The sequence below is a fragment of the Myripristis murdjan genome, chromosome 16, assembly GCF_902150065.1.
Source record: "Myripristis murdjan chromosome 16, fMyrMur1.1, whole genome shotgun sequence".
NCBI classification, from domain to species: domain Eukaryota; kingdom Metazoa; phylum Chordata; class Actinopteri; order Holocentriformes; family Holocentridae; genus Myripristis; species Myripristis murdjan.
In genome coordinates, this window is record NC_043995.1 from 23,322,527 (window position 1) to 23,338,851 (window position 16,325).

The 16,325-nt window shown below is 41.2% G+C and overlaps 3 protein-coding genes across 3 annotated transcripts; 2 read left to right on the plus strand and 1 right to left on the minus strand.

Moving 5' to 3' along the window:
- The first annotated feature begins 149 nt into the window (after nucleotides 1-149).
- Nucleotides 150-4,506, plus strand: themis2 (thymocyte selection associated family member 2). Its single transcript, XM_030072395.1, has 6 exons — nucleotides 150-255; nucleotides 738-878; nucleotides 958-1,383; nucleotides 2,074-3,305; nucleotides 3,570-3,684; nucleotides 3,832-4,506. The coding sequence occupies exons 1-6, from the start codon at nucleotides 150-152 to the stop codon at nucleotides 3,942-3,944; spliced, it is 2,133 nt and encodes a 710-aa protein (XP_029928255.1). The 3' UTR covers nucleotides 3,945-4,506.
- A 905-nt stretch (nucleotides 4,507-5,411) lies between these two features.
- Nucleotides 5,412-12,332, minus strand: rpa2 (replication protein A2). Its single transcript, XM_030073258.1, has 9 exons — nucleotides 12,172-12,332; nucleotides 11,857-11,948; nucleotides 11,469-11,570; nucleotides 10,416-10,529; nucleotides 9,087-9,161; nucleotides 8,093-8,209; nucleotides 7,534-7,674; nucleotides 6,480-6,574; nucleotides 5,412-6,029 (listed from the first exon to the last, which is right to left on the minus strand). The coding sequence occupies exons 1-9, from the start codon at nucleotides 12,182-12,184 to the stop codon at nucleotides 5,942-5,944; spliced, it is 837 nt and encodes a 278-aa protein (XP_029929118.1). The 5' UTR covers nucleotides 12,185-12,332; the 3' UTR covers nucleotides 5,412-5,941.
- An 849-nt stretch (nucleotides 12,333-13,181) lies between these two features.
- On the plus strand, nucleotides 13,182-16,299 carry smpdl3b (sphingomyelin phosphodiesterase acid like 3B). The gene is made up of 8 exons (XM_030072154.1): nucleotides 13,182-13,245; nucleotides 13,394-13,607; nucleotides 13,815-13,912; nucleotides 14,010-14,153; nucleotides 14,473-14,642; nucleotides 14,803-14,983; nucleotides 15,230-15,363; nucleotides 15,937-16,299. The coding sequence occupies exons 2-8, from the start codon at nucleotides 13,564-13,566 to the stop codon at nucleotides 16,297-16,299; spliced, it is 1,134 nt and encodes a 377-aa protein (XP_029928014.1). The 5' UTR covers nucleotides 13,182-13,245; nucleotides 13,394-13,563.
- The last annotated feature ends 26 nt before the right edge of the window (nucleotides 16,300-16,325 follow it).

A 16,325-nucleotide genomic window follows, 5' to 3' on the forward strand; every position in this document is an offset into this window, starting at 1 on the left:
CCCTACATTTGGAAGGCGAGAAGTGTGTGAACAGCTAACTTCCTCATTCACTTTTGTGGTTTTTCACTGAAAGAGCACCCCCTCTTATGCTGCATTTGGCATTTGCTCTTTGCCTTCATTTTTGACTGCGCTGAGCTCAGGCAACAATGATGGCAGGCACAACGATTGCTTTGCCACTGCAACAGTTCATCGCATCATTGGATAAAACTTGTTTACCCAGAATTTTACAGGTTTGCTCTGGGGTGTACTTCCAAGGTAGGTCTCTTCTTATGATCAGTTTTATTATGTGTCTCACTGACGGGACAGTTTGGACTGATTGAGGAGTTAAGCAAGGAAGGCCTGGAGATGAACACTGAAAAATCTAACACTGACGATGAACATGCAAAACTGAAAATCTGAGAGAGAGAATCTGAGAGAAAATCAGAGTTAAAATTGTACAAACTCTAGTGTATCTGTAAACTGCCATTGTGAGTAACTGTGGGTGTTGAAATGCTTGGCTGTATGAGCAACCTTTAATCATCCACCTTAGAAATCCTGCAGAAAACCATCGGACATTACTGTAGCCAAATAGAAACCAGTGAATGCCTCATATGTAACATTTGGATTGGTGGTGCTGTTACTGATAAATAATTCATGTTAGATTATGTGATATTGTGTCCAAAGAAAAGCGGGATGCTGAATATCGCTCTCACTTTCTTGTTCTCCGTCCTCTATCTCTATTATTCTTTCTGTTTTAGGGTCTATATATGAGCTTTCTGGGAGTGAGGTGTGCTTTTCCACCGGGGATCTAATAAAAGTCACTGATATTGAGCTTGTATCAGTCAGATGTGAAGATATTAGCAACAATGACACGTTTGAACTGCCAATTAATCACAAAGGTAGGCCTCATCTCTCAAGACCATACTTTTGAATGTAACTTCCTTCGTTCTCTAACTGGGACTCTTTTCTGCCGCTCAGGCTTGTTCAGGGTGGTTCCAGAGAAGATGCCGTACAGCACGGTAGAGGAGATGCTGAGTCTGAGGCCTGTAGGCCTGGACTCTTGCCTCCCTTTTGCTTTCAATAGCCACTCTGAAATAACTTTGGACAATTTCACACTCGGGGCCGGGAAAGCACTAACTGTGCTCTCCACGGAGCAGCGTGAAGGAGAAGAGGGTCAGGTGCGCTGCCATTTCCAAGGACAACAGGGAGCGTCGGCAGAGGTGGTTATCCCTCTTTCCTGCCGTGGAGAGTTCTACGAGTGTGAGAGTGAGGAGTGCTTTACTCTCCAGGAGATCATGTCCTCACCTCACCTGTGTAGTCGCAGGTTTTGCCTCAACAATACCACCATGGGGGATCGTTCTCTTGTCCTCAGCCCTGTATACCAAGTCCAGGCCATTATGAGCTGTGAGTATGAAATACACAGTCTATAAAAATAAAACACCACATCGGGCAAAAATAGAAGTGATAAGTGTTTTTTTTTTTTTTTTTAAATGAACTATTTTGCATGTGTAAACCACACTCTGGGCTCCATGTGAATAACACGCTGTATTCACGCTGTATTCATCTTTCACACTGCAAAAACTCAAAATCTTACCAAGATTATTTGTCTTATTTCAAGTAAAAAATGTCTTATTCCTTGTCAAAATATCTCATTACACTTAAAATAAGACATGATCACCTCAGAAGTAACTTGTTTTTAGACAATTGTCTCTTGTTTCAAGTGAAAACTTGCTTGAAACAAGTGAAAATTTGCTTGTTTGATTGGCAAAATTTGTTTCTTGTTTCTAGCTAATTTTCACTTATTTCAAGTGAATTTTCACTTTTTCCACTGGCAAATTTTGCCAATCAAACAAGCAAATTTTCACTTGTTTCAAGTGAATTTTCACTTGAAACAAGAGACAATTGTCTAAAAACAAGTTACTTCTGAGGTGATCATGTCTTATTTTAAGTGTAATGAGATATTTTGACTAGAAATAAGACATTTTTCACTTGAAATAAGACAAATAATCTTGGTAAGATTTTGTGTTTTTGCAGTGCAGTGTACGTGTGTCCACCACACCTCTGTCTTATAATGTCTTTCACTTTGCTACACAGTGAGGAAGAATGTGGTGAAATTTCCCTCCAGCTTAGAGGTGGATGTGCTCGATGTGACCGAACAGTGCAGGGATGTCACTTTTGTGACTCCACTGAGTCTAACAGAGGTCCTCTCCCAGCCAGATGAATCCTTCCCCGTCATGGCAGAGATACTGGAAAGTCCAGAGAGCCGGTCTACGTTGCACTGCAGCTGGCTGCCCAAACTAAACAGGGGCCAGCAACTGGTTTTCCACAGGAAAGGCACCACAGACATGGTGCTGGCCTCCAGCTTGAAGGGCCGCAAGGCACAGCAGTACTTCCTAATATCTCAGGAATATGGTGGACGATTTCGAAAGAGGCCAAGAGAGTTCAGCTCAGTGTATGAACTGAGTGTTGCTTTGGCGCTGACGCCGGGTCTCAAGGTTAGTGTAACAAGAAACATCGAGGAAGTGGTGGAGGAGGGCCTGCCTGCCCTCAGTGTTGGGGATCAGCTGGAGCTTGTGCGCTGTGAGAGGGTCGAATTGGCATGTGCGGGCAGTAAGGAACAAAAGCAGACCGTTGAGGCTCTTATTTGTCAGCGCATCCAAGACTTCAATGAGGAGGAGGATGATGATGATGAAGGAGAAGCTGAGGACAATGAGAAAGAAGAACTTGTTCTGCCTCTGTACATGCAGGGCCATTTTGTGGAGAAACTAGCCGACAGCAAGAAGTATAAGCTCAAGGACTTGGCTAAAGATTTTACGTTGCCGCTGGATGTTAAGGTGGTGAGTCGTGATACAGAACTCAAGGCAGATCCTCTGGTTGGGTTATCATCCCTCAGACTAGAAGGGACTGTGGCAGAGCCCACCATCCAGGCAAGCTTTCCTCACAGTCCAGAGCACTGTTTTCAGATCCCAACACACTGGCTCTCTATGTCTGTCTGTTTTACCAAAGACCCCTTGCCATGGCCCACAGACCAACCCCCAAAGATTCACATGGATAAAGTTACCGAGGTGACAGACACGTTTTATTATGAGTTTCGCAAACAAGGGGGCTCAGATGAGACTCCACCCCCGCGACCTCCAAAGCGAAACCCATCAACATCTACTGTGCCCTCCAAGAAAGTTTCATCAAAATCCTTCAAGAAAGCCCAGTCCAAGACAAAGAATTCCAAAGACCTGCCGGATCATTCACCACATCACAGCAGCGTGGACAAAGGATTGAGCAATTTAACTTTAAATAGCAAAAAGAGGCCTCCTGCTCCCCCACCTCCGGTAAATATTACTACCTACGCAATTATTACTATAAGCATTCATAAGGAATAGGCTACAGATATCTGTCATGAATCATTATTGATCATAGCTTATTTTTAGCTGTGTACGTTAGTCCTCCGTTGTGTGTTTTTGAGGAAATCACCTCATATTGCCATTTATGTCCACTTATGCAAATATGAGGTCCTTCGATTTTTACCAAGGCAACTGAGAACTCAAAGACTGAGTTAGTCGAGTCAAACGATTTCCCTTCCTGTTGCTGTGCAGGCTGACATAGAAGATACGCCACCACCAATCAACCCCCGAAAGCCCATTGCACAGCTGAAATCGGGCAAAGCTCTGCCAAACACCTATGTGAAAGTCGAGGAGTCAAAGAAAAAAGGTAAAGCTGCACATGATCACTGAAGCATAGAATATATTGACATTACACTTCCTTGAAAAGACTAGATTTCCAGCCAAGGGAGTGCATGCAAATGAACACTAAATCAGCCAAGCATATCGTATAAACTTTGCTTTGCTTTTCCCACAGTGACGCTGTGTGATGTCCAGGCGGACGTGGACAGCGACCATGACTATGAAATGGTGGATGAGACTATGGCAGACATGGTGAAGCGAGCACAGGAGAGTGTCATGTTCTACTAAAAATGCCAAACTTCAGCAACAGCAACAATCACAAACGGGCTACAAGACCTGAGCTGTCAGTGACGTGTGGGGGCAGTGGCGGTGGAGCAAATGTTGTGTTGTCTTTAAATTATACTATCTTGAATATATATTTTAATATAATGCCATATGTGTTTTACATTACAGCCAAATCAAATATGACATATCATACAATCTGGATATCATCAGTAGTAATTCAATATATTAAAAATATTCAATATACAATAACAATAAGGGACAGCTTAAACTCTATTATTATAAGTATTCTGTTGGAGCAATATAACTACCATAATCTGCTTTACTTTCATACAATATTTTTTATAAATCACTAGTAGGAATCACTAGGGCTGCATATGTAACTTTGGAAGGAAACAAACTATACCAGTTTACTGTAAGTAAAATAAGGACCTATGATTGTTCACATGCCTCAGGTATGAAAGTCAATGTGCTTTTATTTTATGATGGTCAATAAAGCAACATGTTTGCTACAGTAACTCATAACTATGGTTGTACTGGGGATGTAGGACTAATGAGTCTCCTCTAATGCAAACCGTCAGCACCAGTGGGTTAATTCTCATTAACACTGTCGGAACGCAAGAACGTCTGGGATTCAGTTTCTTGCTCGTTGACTTCTCAACAGTGGAAATATTAATCAGTATTGGGGTTGGAGCCCACGTCCTCCAGCTCAAGGCTTGTTTTCTCACCTTTAACAAAATGTCACCCCCCTGCTTCTCACTTTATGACGTCCCCGCCAAGACAAAAAGGAGGAACAAAACCCTTTTTTACATCTCTGAGATGCTGGCCCCAAAGGTGTTAAACTGTAGTTAAAAAAATGATTACTGCCACAGGCACAATGGTTAGAATGCAAAAATCCACTTTTATTAATACGGCATCAAAAATTGCAATGCGTCAGCAGTGAATGAAAAAACCTTTTATCCACTGATCATCTTTTTCACGGTCAACAGCGTTGGGGGCTGAGGCCTAGATCTTCATATATATTATAAGGAAGCGAAATACTATAAACAAATATTCACTCCCTCGTTTATGGTTGACTTAGAGTTCACCTGATTTGTGCTTCGAGGAAACACCCATCAGCACAGGAAGAATATTCAAACTACTCACACTCACTCAAGTCGTTCCTGCTGAGGTGACAGGGGTAAAGAGATGACAAAACACACCGTTTCTGTTTGTCATGGATTTCATAGCGAGCAATAACAGGTTTAAAATAGTAATTTAAAGAAAAAATGCTGATTTAAAAAAAAGATGAGTAACAAAAATAAGCCATATAAGACACTGGGTAACCAATTCCTCATTTTTGAAATGACTAATGACAAGACTCAAGAGTGGTATCACTTTTCATTTACTGTGTAGCCCAAAAATGGAGATGAAAGTTTTGGATCTGTCATTAAATAATTCCAATTTGAAAGAATCAGCCAAAGAGATGAAGAATCACTTGAGGATGTTTATTTTGTTTATCTGTTGAGCTATGATTTCATTCTGTATGATAAACAAGACAGATCTATGTATGGTTTGTAAGGTATTTTAATTGTTACAAAATGTTACATGAACAAAATAACAAAAATATACTGTGTAACTGTAATCCAAATCATTAAAATTACAATATACTTTTTTAATAGAGGAGGGAAATCTGTAATTGTAGTATTAACTGCTGACATAGCCTTTAAGAGTAAAACCATCCGGCCTGTGTTGCAAAATAGCAGAAGCAACCAAAATAAAACAGGATGTGTGAACACTTAGGCCACAAAACTTAAACCATATGTTGTTCAACAAACATCAACCACCACAGTACCTTTACAGTAAAACACTCGTCATTTCACTTGGTCCTATGGCGTCGAACAAGTCTGACAGTTTGAGATTTAGGTTCAATCTTTGAGTGACAGTTTGTACTTAATGACGTATGTCAGATTGAGCTTGAGAGATTAACTCATTGGTGTGTGACATGCAGGAGTTGCAGACGTCTAGTCGTCATTGTCTGTCGATTTGTAGTGATCTTCATCGATGGTGGAGAAAATGTGACCTTCGTTGCTCAGAAACTCCACTGCTTCCCTGTTAGAGGACAGACAGAGAAATTACGCATAATGTTTCTGCAACTCCTTTCTTAGAATTCAAATGCTGTGCCAAAGGGAAAAAAAGGTGGTGCAAAAATAACATTTGTAATTTAGCTATGTTAAAAGAAAAACTTACATGTCTGGCTCCATTAAAGCCCAAAGAAATAATGATAATGTAATATCACTAAAGAGACAGCTTTAGGGCACTTTCACCCTGTTCTATGTTTTCTTCCAATATAACAAGTTAAAATTTTTTCATCAACAGCTGAATGTCTGAATGTGAAGTTGGCTGCTATGGGAAAGAGTGACTCGTGGCTGATGCAGCTTGCTGCATTAAAAAAAGATAACGTGCAGACGCCCTCATGACATTTGTGGTTGTGTGTAATACAAGCAGAAACAACTGCGTCAGATCCAAGTATCATGATATGGAGAAGAGGAGGTCTCTTACTTGATGACAGCCAGACTCATGCCACTGAGTCTCTGCTTTAAGTCTTGAATGCTGATGCCCTGGGCATCTGGGCAGCCTCTTATCAACCTCAGCACCTTAGGAGGAGAAAAAGAATTTTACTTTAACATGCACATGCTGTTAAATGTTGTATATACAGAAACAGTAAATTATAGTAAATGGTCTTCAGTTTCTGTGAAACCACTACTCTTTGTTTTATTTTCTTAGGGAACTTGAAGGTGATTCATTAGGTCATCTTCCTGGTAGTCACAGTGAACTGAGATGGGAAGAATGGGGCACGTGGGTCGCAAAATGCAAAGAGATACAAAAAAAAAAAAAAAAAAAGAAAAGAAAGAAAGAAAAGAAAAGGAAAAGAAAAAGAAAAAAAAGAAAAAGAAAAAGAAAAAAACTCCCATCTGGCTGAGGTTCTTCACCAAACTGACTTGAAGTTAGTGAGCAGGTAGTGGCTTGGTGAGGGATACAACAATTAATATTTGTGAATACTGCATATCAGTAAACAGGATATTTTGAACATGGCTGCAGTAAATTGCTCACATACGTTAAGGAAAACATTATCTCAAGCATACATTTCCCGGGAGTGCCCTGGTCCTGTCATGCTACTACAGAAATCAGCATTGGTGTGCCACAATTGTTGTGTAGGTCTTTAAAGGGGAATGTACTAAAAGACACTAGTGAGTATTATTTTGGTCTGGACACCTGTGACCTTATGTGGCCTCTCTACTGTGAGGCCATTCTTCCCTATCATGTTGCTCAACTCTCTAACAGGGCAGGGTATTTGCAAGGACCTGTTAGTTTTCAACAATTCTAAAGTAACAGAGTTTAAAGTAAACCTACTGCATCAAATCTTAGCAGGCTAATAAAATATACAACATACCCTGATAAATCAGAGAGTAATTATGAAAATAAGTGCATAAACAATATATAGTAATACAAGAGGCAACAGAATCAATACAGTGCAGTGACAAACACAAACCAAACAAAAACTACAATGCTCAGCTGTATGTATATTAATGCTAAGCCCTTTATGAGCGCTTACCTGATTCTGATTTGGGTTTAAACCATTGGCACCCATGTCATTGCCACCCATATAGGCCCCACCCATTGATGCCATGTTCCCCATGCCAGGTCGTGACACGAGCGTGCTGGAGTTGGTTCCTGCTCCTGTCCCACCACTCATCTGAAAGAGAACCAGAGTTAAGAGGTCAAAACACGTCACCTGTAAAAAAGGATATACTCAAATATAACAAACTTGAAATATGACATCAGCAAAATTGACTACAATCAAATATAGTGGAACAAACACTGAAACAGTATACTCTTTTCATTTTAGGGTTGCCCAAAGCATTGATTATAGATAGTTGGTGCTTTTAAAAAGGACATTGATGTATTTTTTGTGTTGATGCATGCATGCTTGGCTGCCTTTGCTCAATTCTAACTATAAACAGCCATTCAATAAGACCAAATGTCTTAGAAACTAATTACTAGCTGTCCTATATGATTAATTCATCATATTCTATGCTTGCCATCAATGATAAAAGCTGCCCATGCTTGTATCAGCATTTCAAATACAGTGCGGGAAGCTGAACAGTTCTCACCGCGGTCTGTGGTTTGCTGAGTATCATGTGCGCTTGCACCACCTCCAGCATGTGCGAAGTGATTTCGTTCAGGTCCTCAAGCGGCCTCACACTGAACGCCACCAAAGACCTATGATTCTGAGACAGGAAGACACAAAAAGAACAGCCTCAGTGCAACGGTGCAACACTTGAATTCACAGATCTGACAGATGACTTCACAAGAGGAACTGCTATCCCTGGGAACCTCTTCTCTTCAAGATGTACACATCCTCCCTGGTGCCTTATCTTACAAGTCTTAGTTCTGTATTAAACTTGACTCCAATTCTAGGTAAAACCACAAATGAATTGAAACAGTTCCACCAGTCAACCTCAACAAGGTAGAAGCCACTGAATTGTCGACAGTAAACAACCCCCACAGAACACATTTGGAGAGTGATATTCAGTGGGAAAAGAAATTGACACTCGAACAACTCCAAAACATCAGCATGAGAAGCAGGTGCATGACTATACTGATGTTAAAACCCAACTTTTGCTAGAATCTACAAAAGTCCATCAAGTCATTTTGGATGACTTGCCTTCATCAGAAAATAATACTGAGAAATATATAAACATATTCTAAAACATAGTGTTCAGAGCGATGAAAAAAAAAAACTGATCATCTTGGAGTGTGAATGGTGACCTGAAGACAGTCTTCAGCTAGAGTTAACTTAAATTTCATAAAGCAGCATTTATGCAGGAGCCATTCTCAAAGAAATACTTCCGCAGCACCTGCCGTGTTTTTTTTGTTTTGTTTTGTTTTGTGGCTGTATATACATGTACAGCAGTCCTACCTGAACTGAATGATGGCTATAATCACTGTGGATCATTTAACAGCAAGTAGCTAAACAAATTCCAAATAATCATGTCTGCTCTCAATTCTCTGTTGGCAGCTACAACATGTAATCAAATGTACCATAAGGCAGCAGGAATTCCTGTCCTTAGGACAGTTCAGAGGTATTTTGGACAACAAACTCACCTGAAAGGAGCGCAGGTTTCCAGAAACTTTGACGTAAGTGCCTGGGGGCAACACAGTGCTGTCAACACTGGGATCCTAGGGTAAAACAAGACAACATTACAGTTTTGCCAAGGTGCTTAAATTGAAAACAATGACCAAAACTAATATCAGCCACACCTTCCTGAGGAATTCCATGAATAATCAGGGACAGTTGTGGGTTTTCACCAGGAAACAAGAGGTGACTGTCGAAGAATACTTGGTCTTAAGAGCTATGTAACAATTAGATATTTATTTGAAACTATTTTACTTGCTACTGTTAAATGTAAAAGCCACTGACATTGTGATCTTGTGGAGATATCAGTTCTGTTTATAATGAGTTTACATTTTAGACAACTGGTTGATGCTCCTACCAAAGTGACTGACAATGAGTGCAACTGCAGAAAAAGGTTAAATAACATAACAGGTTAGAGACGTAGGCTTGTGAACAGAAGGTCACCAGTTTGATCCCTGGGACATGCCTAGCACAAAAAATCTGGGCGGGGGGAGTGAATGAATAAACGCATGGCATTCTCGCCTCCCTCCGTACCCAGAGCTGAAGAGCCCTTGAGCAAAGCACTGAAATTTTCAAACAACTTGAGCCGCTCAGTGGCCAGCAGTGTCAGACCACAGTCGTGCTGCTGATGTCTTAAGCGTGAATGTGTGTGTATTCACACTTATGCCCGAATAAAGCATAACTGTGAGTGTGAACAAGGACACTGCTGACAAAGACAATCTGTGCTCAGCGAAAGCTATGCTGAGTAAAAATAAATATATGAAAATTTAAAAAATCCAAATCCAGCAATTTTCCAAGCAATCTATAATGCGGATGGCAGTCTATCAAGGGCTGCGTGTATCCCACAATTCATCAGGTGTTTGTATGCCCAAAGGAAGAAGCAGCAATTAAGTTGACATGCAAGATATAAATAAAAATTACTATTACTATTACTACTATTGTTGACAAGTGTAATTATTTTCTTATTTATTTACTTCTTTATTATATTTACTAATGATTTTGACCGACAGTTGTTTTAATGTTTGCAACACTGAGTGGGATTTAAATTAGAGCTGCAATGATTAGTCAACTAATCCATTAGTTGCCAACTATTGTGATAATCGATTACAGACTCTGAGTCATTTTCAAGAAAAAAAAATCCTAATTTTCTAATTCCACCCCCTAAAATATTAATATGTTATTGTTTCTTTAAGTCCCAGTTCCTGGAAACACGTCACTGAAGTTGTCATTTGACTTCAGGACAAAGACCTCAAGGGTGGGTGCTGGGACAAAGCCACGGCTGCAGCGCCTCGACTCACCTCTGTGTCCACCCACTGCTTTACGTCCATCGGAGCACCTGTCATGTCATCCACCTTGTACTGGATGTTTGTCATGGATTTGTCTGTGCTTCTGATAACACCCAAAATGGTAACCTGAGTCAAAGAGAACAAACTGTTATTCAAGAGTGAAGTGATGATGTCTCTTATAAGTGCACCGGTTACGCATGCATACATCTGATGCGGTTTCACAAAACTCTGTATGTTGAGAAAAGCAAAAACAACCTGCTTGATCTGCTTTATCTACATCTGAGCCGCAGGATCCTTGTGTGCAAATTCCTTACAGATTAAGTGATATAGGGGATTATGCGATATAGACCTAAAATAATGTCGCACCATTTTATGATAATTTGCAGTAACAGTACTCAAGACGATGTATAAAAACAATGACAACTACAGTGTTTCACAGACACACTGTAGTTGTCATTGTTTTGTTTAGTTGTCATTGGGCAGAGGGCAATAGCTGAAATACATTAGCCTATTATCTTATTTCACCATCTTAATTCTAGTTACTCTTCCACCTTAATTTAGTGTTTTTACACTATTTTACCCTGCTTAGCTTGCTTGCCTTATCATAGCAAGGCATTAAAAGTGCGATAAAGGTACCGAATTTTGATACCCAGTTCAACTATGACCTGTTAAAGACTGTGTCTGTGGGCAAATGAAAGTGCTGGTTCCATGTCGATGGTGATGAGAAAAGGGAGGGAGGAGGGTGCAAATGGTGCAAATTGGAAACCCTGATTGTGTTTCATTATGTTTGGGCAACTGTTAATATACCTGGGCTGACACTGCTGTTTGTTGTCATGGTAACAGACTGCTGTAGGATGCGCGGTAGGATATACAAAAGCGTCAACATTTCATCATGCTGCTATATGGCTGGCGGGCTGGCTTTCGTGTACAAATTTACATGATATGATATGGCACAGCCCTAATTTGATTTCTCACTGGTACATTGGGAGTGTTGTTTTTAATTCACTTACAACATTTTCGCTGTCCTGCCTCTGTAGGGGCAGCACAGCACGAGCCAGAACTCACCTGGGCCACCTCCACCTCTCCCACCCTGAAGGCCTCATCAGCTTGGACAGCAGACATCAACTGAGACACTGTGCATGGGATTATCTGTGTGGCACGTGTCCTCTGCAAAACGTACACACAAGTTAACTACTGTCCCCAACAAACGACCAATAGCCAACCAGTATTACCAGCACTTTACAAGGTATGTGTAAAAGGGAAGGATGTGTTGGGACATGACACCTTGATAGCAGATCAGGAAAAAACATCTGATATTAACACTGAATGACTGAATTGTGGCATTGGTGTGGTTGTAAGATCTGATTTTATTGGCTCATATTTTTATTATTATTATTATTATTATTTACAGGTGATGATGATAAAGTTGAGCAGCAGAAACTACAATACAGACCCCTTTCTTTTCTCCTCCCTGGGATAAAGCAGGTGACGCAAAGCCTCCTGGGGACTGGTTGTATCCTCCGACCATGCTTTCATTGTAGCCTCCTGAGAAAAAAACAAAAAACAAAACAATGACAGTTGAGCCAAAGGGCCTTTAGTATCCATTAGAGAACTGCATATGGCTTTGCTAGATGACATGAGCTAACGTGCAGACAACAATAACAAAGAAGGCTACTAGCAAACAAGCTAACGCTAGCCGCGGTGAGACAACTTCAACAAACCCCCCCAGGCCACCGGGGCTCGCAGCGTGGAGGTCACACACACACACCTTGATTCCACATGTTGTCTGATAAACCGGACAATAAAGGCAAAGTTTGGGCAGTAATGAAGCCTGTAAAGATGGAACGGAGAGCACACAAATCCCCCAACTTCCACTTCCAAGTCCTGTTCCGCGCGCTGAATTGACAGCGTGCGGCGCCTGCGCGCTACAGAAGTCCCGCTAAATCTGCCGTCCAATGAAAACACGCGAACACCGTGTTGCCTTCAGGCGCTGTCGGAAATATCGCCATTCTCAAATAAGCGCGCACAAACATAAACCAAATAGCTGCCTCAGTACAAACATAACTCTCACGAACCATTTAATGGAACTATTATTGAGAGGTGATTCCATTTTAGAGGTTTTAGCGTATTTAAGATATTGACTAAACTCCCGTTTTATAGTTACAAATTAATCGCCACAGTTTAAACCCATGGGCAACACATAGATCCTAGATAATAACTGTTTTGAATTTATGATCATTTACAAATAGGCTCTCTGTTCCTCTGTTGTACTAGTCCCACATCCTGCAACTGACCGTGAGCATTTTCAATAACAGTGTCACGGAAACTATTCTAAGGGGTGATTAAAGGAGGCCTGATATAAAGAGGCGTGCATGCAGGCGTCACGCAGAAGGGTCGCAGAGTCCTTAAAATAATGTCTGTAATGTGAGCCCAATGAAAACAAACAAACACACAAACAAGAAAGAAAGAAAGAAAATAATGTGCTTATTTGGAATGCAGCATAAGTTGAGCAAGACATAATTTACTGTCCGGCATTTCAGCTCAGATGAAATGTCGCATTGTATGAAATCACAGGCAACATAGCAAACAGCTACCCGTCCATTTCCAGTAAGGCTATATGCATCACTCTCGGTAATTACACAGAACACAGACCTGTCTCAGAGCCGTATCTTATCTTTCCTTTATGGACTAGTCCACTAAACTTGGCCATGATTGTAAGTCTTGAAGATAACGGGACAGTTGCGGGATTCCTGCGTCCTCACACAGCTCGACATGCCTGCGACGGCGAGCCTCCTGCTCCTGACATGTCTTCTCAAATATGGAGAGGTTGCTGCCTTGTCTGGTAAGTGATCAATTGTCTTATACAACTTTTTTTTTTTTTAAAAAAAATAAAATAAATAAATAAATAACCCTAACCCTAAAAAATGACTGTTTTTTGTCGGAGAAACTAAAGCCCACTGATGTTAATGCGCAATTACGCACTTGTTCAGGGAGGTTCTGGCACATCACAGATCTGCACTGGGACTGGACCTATAATCTCACCAATAAACCCGAGCGTGTGTGCGCATCCAGTGGACAACAGCCAGCAGCCAACGCAGGGGAATTTGGAGATTATGTTTGTGACTCGCCATGGCACCTCATCAACTCCTCTGTGTTTGCCATGAGGGACATTCTCCCAGATCCGGATTTCATCGTCTGGACAGGGTAGCCTGTATAAGATTTCTTAATGACTAACAGACTGCCATGATACAGCACTACAGTCAGGCTTTTTATTAACTTATTTCTAACTTGTGCAAAGCAAACTCGTGTCTAACTTTCATGTTCACAGCTTCCATGATATCTTGTGAGTGTGTGGTACTACTGATTTTCTACAAAGGCAAATTTTGAATGAAATTGCCATGTGCCTTTCAGAGATAGCACTCCACATGTGCCAAATCAGGATCTGGGAGAAACAGAAGTCCTCAGTATTATCAGCAATCTCACCGACATCATAAACCAGGTCTTTCCAAGTAAGTGTAACCTCAAGGTTTCTTAGGTAATATCATACTAGTGGTGTTTTAATATCAATAGACTGGTTGATGAAAGCCCTCCATCATCACTTTTTAGGCACTAAAGTGTACTCTACCCTGGGCAACCATGACTTCCACCCCAAGAACCAGCTTCCTGCAACCCAGAACCACATGTACGACCAGATAGCGGAGATGTGGCGGGATTGGCTGGAACCAGAGTCTCAACAAACCTTTAAAAAAGGTGAACACAGTTGTCTTTGATACCTTGAGATTTGGTTTCTCTGATACTTTTTAGCACAGCAGGTTAATGTTTGAAGAGAGAGAGATCTATAACATAAGAACCAGGTTTAAACTTCAGTGTTGTCAGGAATCTGCACTCCTGAAGTGCCCTTGAGCAAGACATTAAATCCCTCCTAGGTGCAGGGGTGCTGGATAAGAGGCTGACTAAAAGTGGTTTTCCTACAGGGATCAAAAATATGACTAGATTATTATGAGATGTGGCATCAATGGCACATTTGAAGTCAGACTGTATTGTGTATTATTTTCAATGCTCCTCATAGGTGGATATTACTCTGAAAAGCTGCTGAATCGAGCAGGTTTCAGAGTGCTGGTCCTCAACACAAACCTTTACTATGACCAGAACAACCTGACCAAGAACTTGGATGACCCGGCCAGCCAGTTCAGCTGGGCGGATCAGATTCTTACCAACGCTGCCAACAACAAAGAGAAGGTCAAGTATATCGACTTTCTCTGCCTTGCAATATTAACATTACATCATTCAAAACATTACAGCACGAACTACTGTAAACTGAACATGGCACTTTACTACACTTTGCCATATCTTGTGTCTGTGGCCTTTGCTAACTGAGCAGCACTGACTTGTCTATCAGGTGTACATCATCGGCCACGCTCCTCCAGGTTTCTTTGAGAAGAAGAGAAGTAAGGCGTGGTTCACACCCAAGTTCAACAACAAATACTTGGAGCTAATTCAGAAGCACCATTCGGTCATATTTGGACAATTCTTCTCCCATCATCATACGGACAGCTTTCGCATGTTCTACAACTCACAAGGTACAATCCAACTATTGCAGTATTACTAATATTAGGCATAATTTTACTCCTTTTACATCAACTCGTACTGATCTAAAATGATGTTATTCACTGTTGTCTTCACTGTTTTAAATGGACTTAAAATTCAGTTTCCTGACTGTGATGCACTTTATTATCTGTCCAGATGTTGTTGTTTCATGACTCTGTGTTATTCTGAAAGTGATCATAGCCCACTAATCGGCAGGGTCTTGCCTTCTGTTTCCGCAGATTCTCCCATCAGTACAATGTTCCTCAGCCCAGGGGTCTCACCATGGAAAACCACACTGCCAGGGGTCGTGAACGGAGCCAACAACCCTGGGATTCGTGTCTTTGAATATGACACTCAAACACTCCTGGTCAAAGTAAGTCGAGGCAACTGAACACCTCTTTGTTTTGTTTTCCTATTTAAATGAGGACTCTCCATAGGTGCAACTACAATCTTCAGCTTTTTGGCTGGAGAAAGTGTGTGAAATTACAAAAAAAATGTACAACATGCTTTAGGGCTGGGCAAAACAGTGATATTATATCAATATTGTGATTTGAAACTGATATCATCTGGAATTTTAGATATCATAATATTATAATATGGTATAAATGTTACCCTTTCTGTTTTTAAAGGTTGCATTACAGTAAAGGGATGCAGTTTTCTGAACTTGTCAGACTATTCTAGCCGTTCTATAATTTGCCTCTAGCTGCTTTGTACATAATATACAAATTACTGGATGTTAAATCAAAAATCTTGTATATAAATATCTTAAGAAAGCACTAGTGGTCATCCCTACAATATCATCACAGTATTGATAGTGATGCATTGGGTCAAAATTATTGTGTTATTTGATTCTGTCCATATCACCCAGCCCTCACTTGCATCAGTTTTCATGCACTTTCATCAACACATTGTCCAGTTTTCAACTTATTCTTTCCAACACACCCAGGACTTTGTGACCTACTACCTGAACCTGACTCGTGCCAATATGGCCCAGGCCAGCTGGGAGAAGGAGTACCGCCTCACCGAGAGCTTCAGAGTACCAGATGCCTCCCCGGCCTCCATGCACCAGGTCCTGGAGCGGATCGCTAGCAGCCACTGCTACCTACAGAAGTACTACAAGTTCAATTCTGTCAGCTATGACCTGACCGAGTGTAACAGCGACTGCCGCATTGACCACGTGTGCGCTGCCAGAGCGGTAGACTTTCACAGGTATGAACACTGTCTGGAGGAAGAAGGAGCAGCCTCCGTTTATGGTGGATTGCTGCCAGTCGTCTCTGTGGCGCTGAGCCTGGTCTTGGCCAGCTGTTGATCGCAGGAATCGAAAACACCTCACTT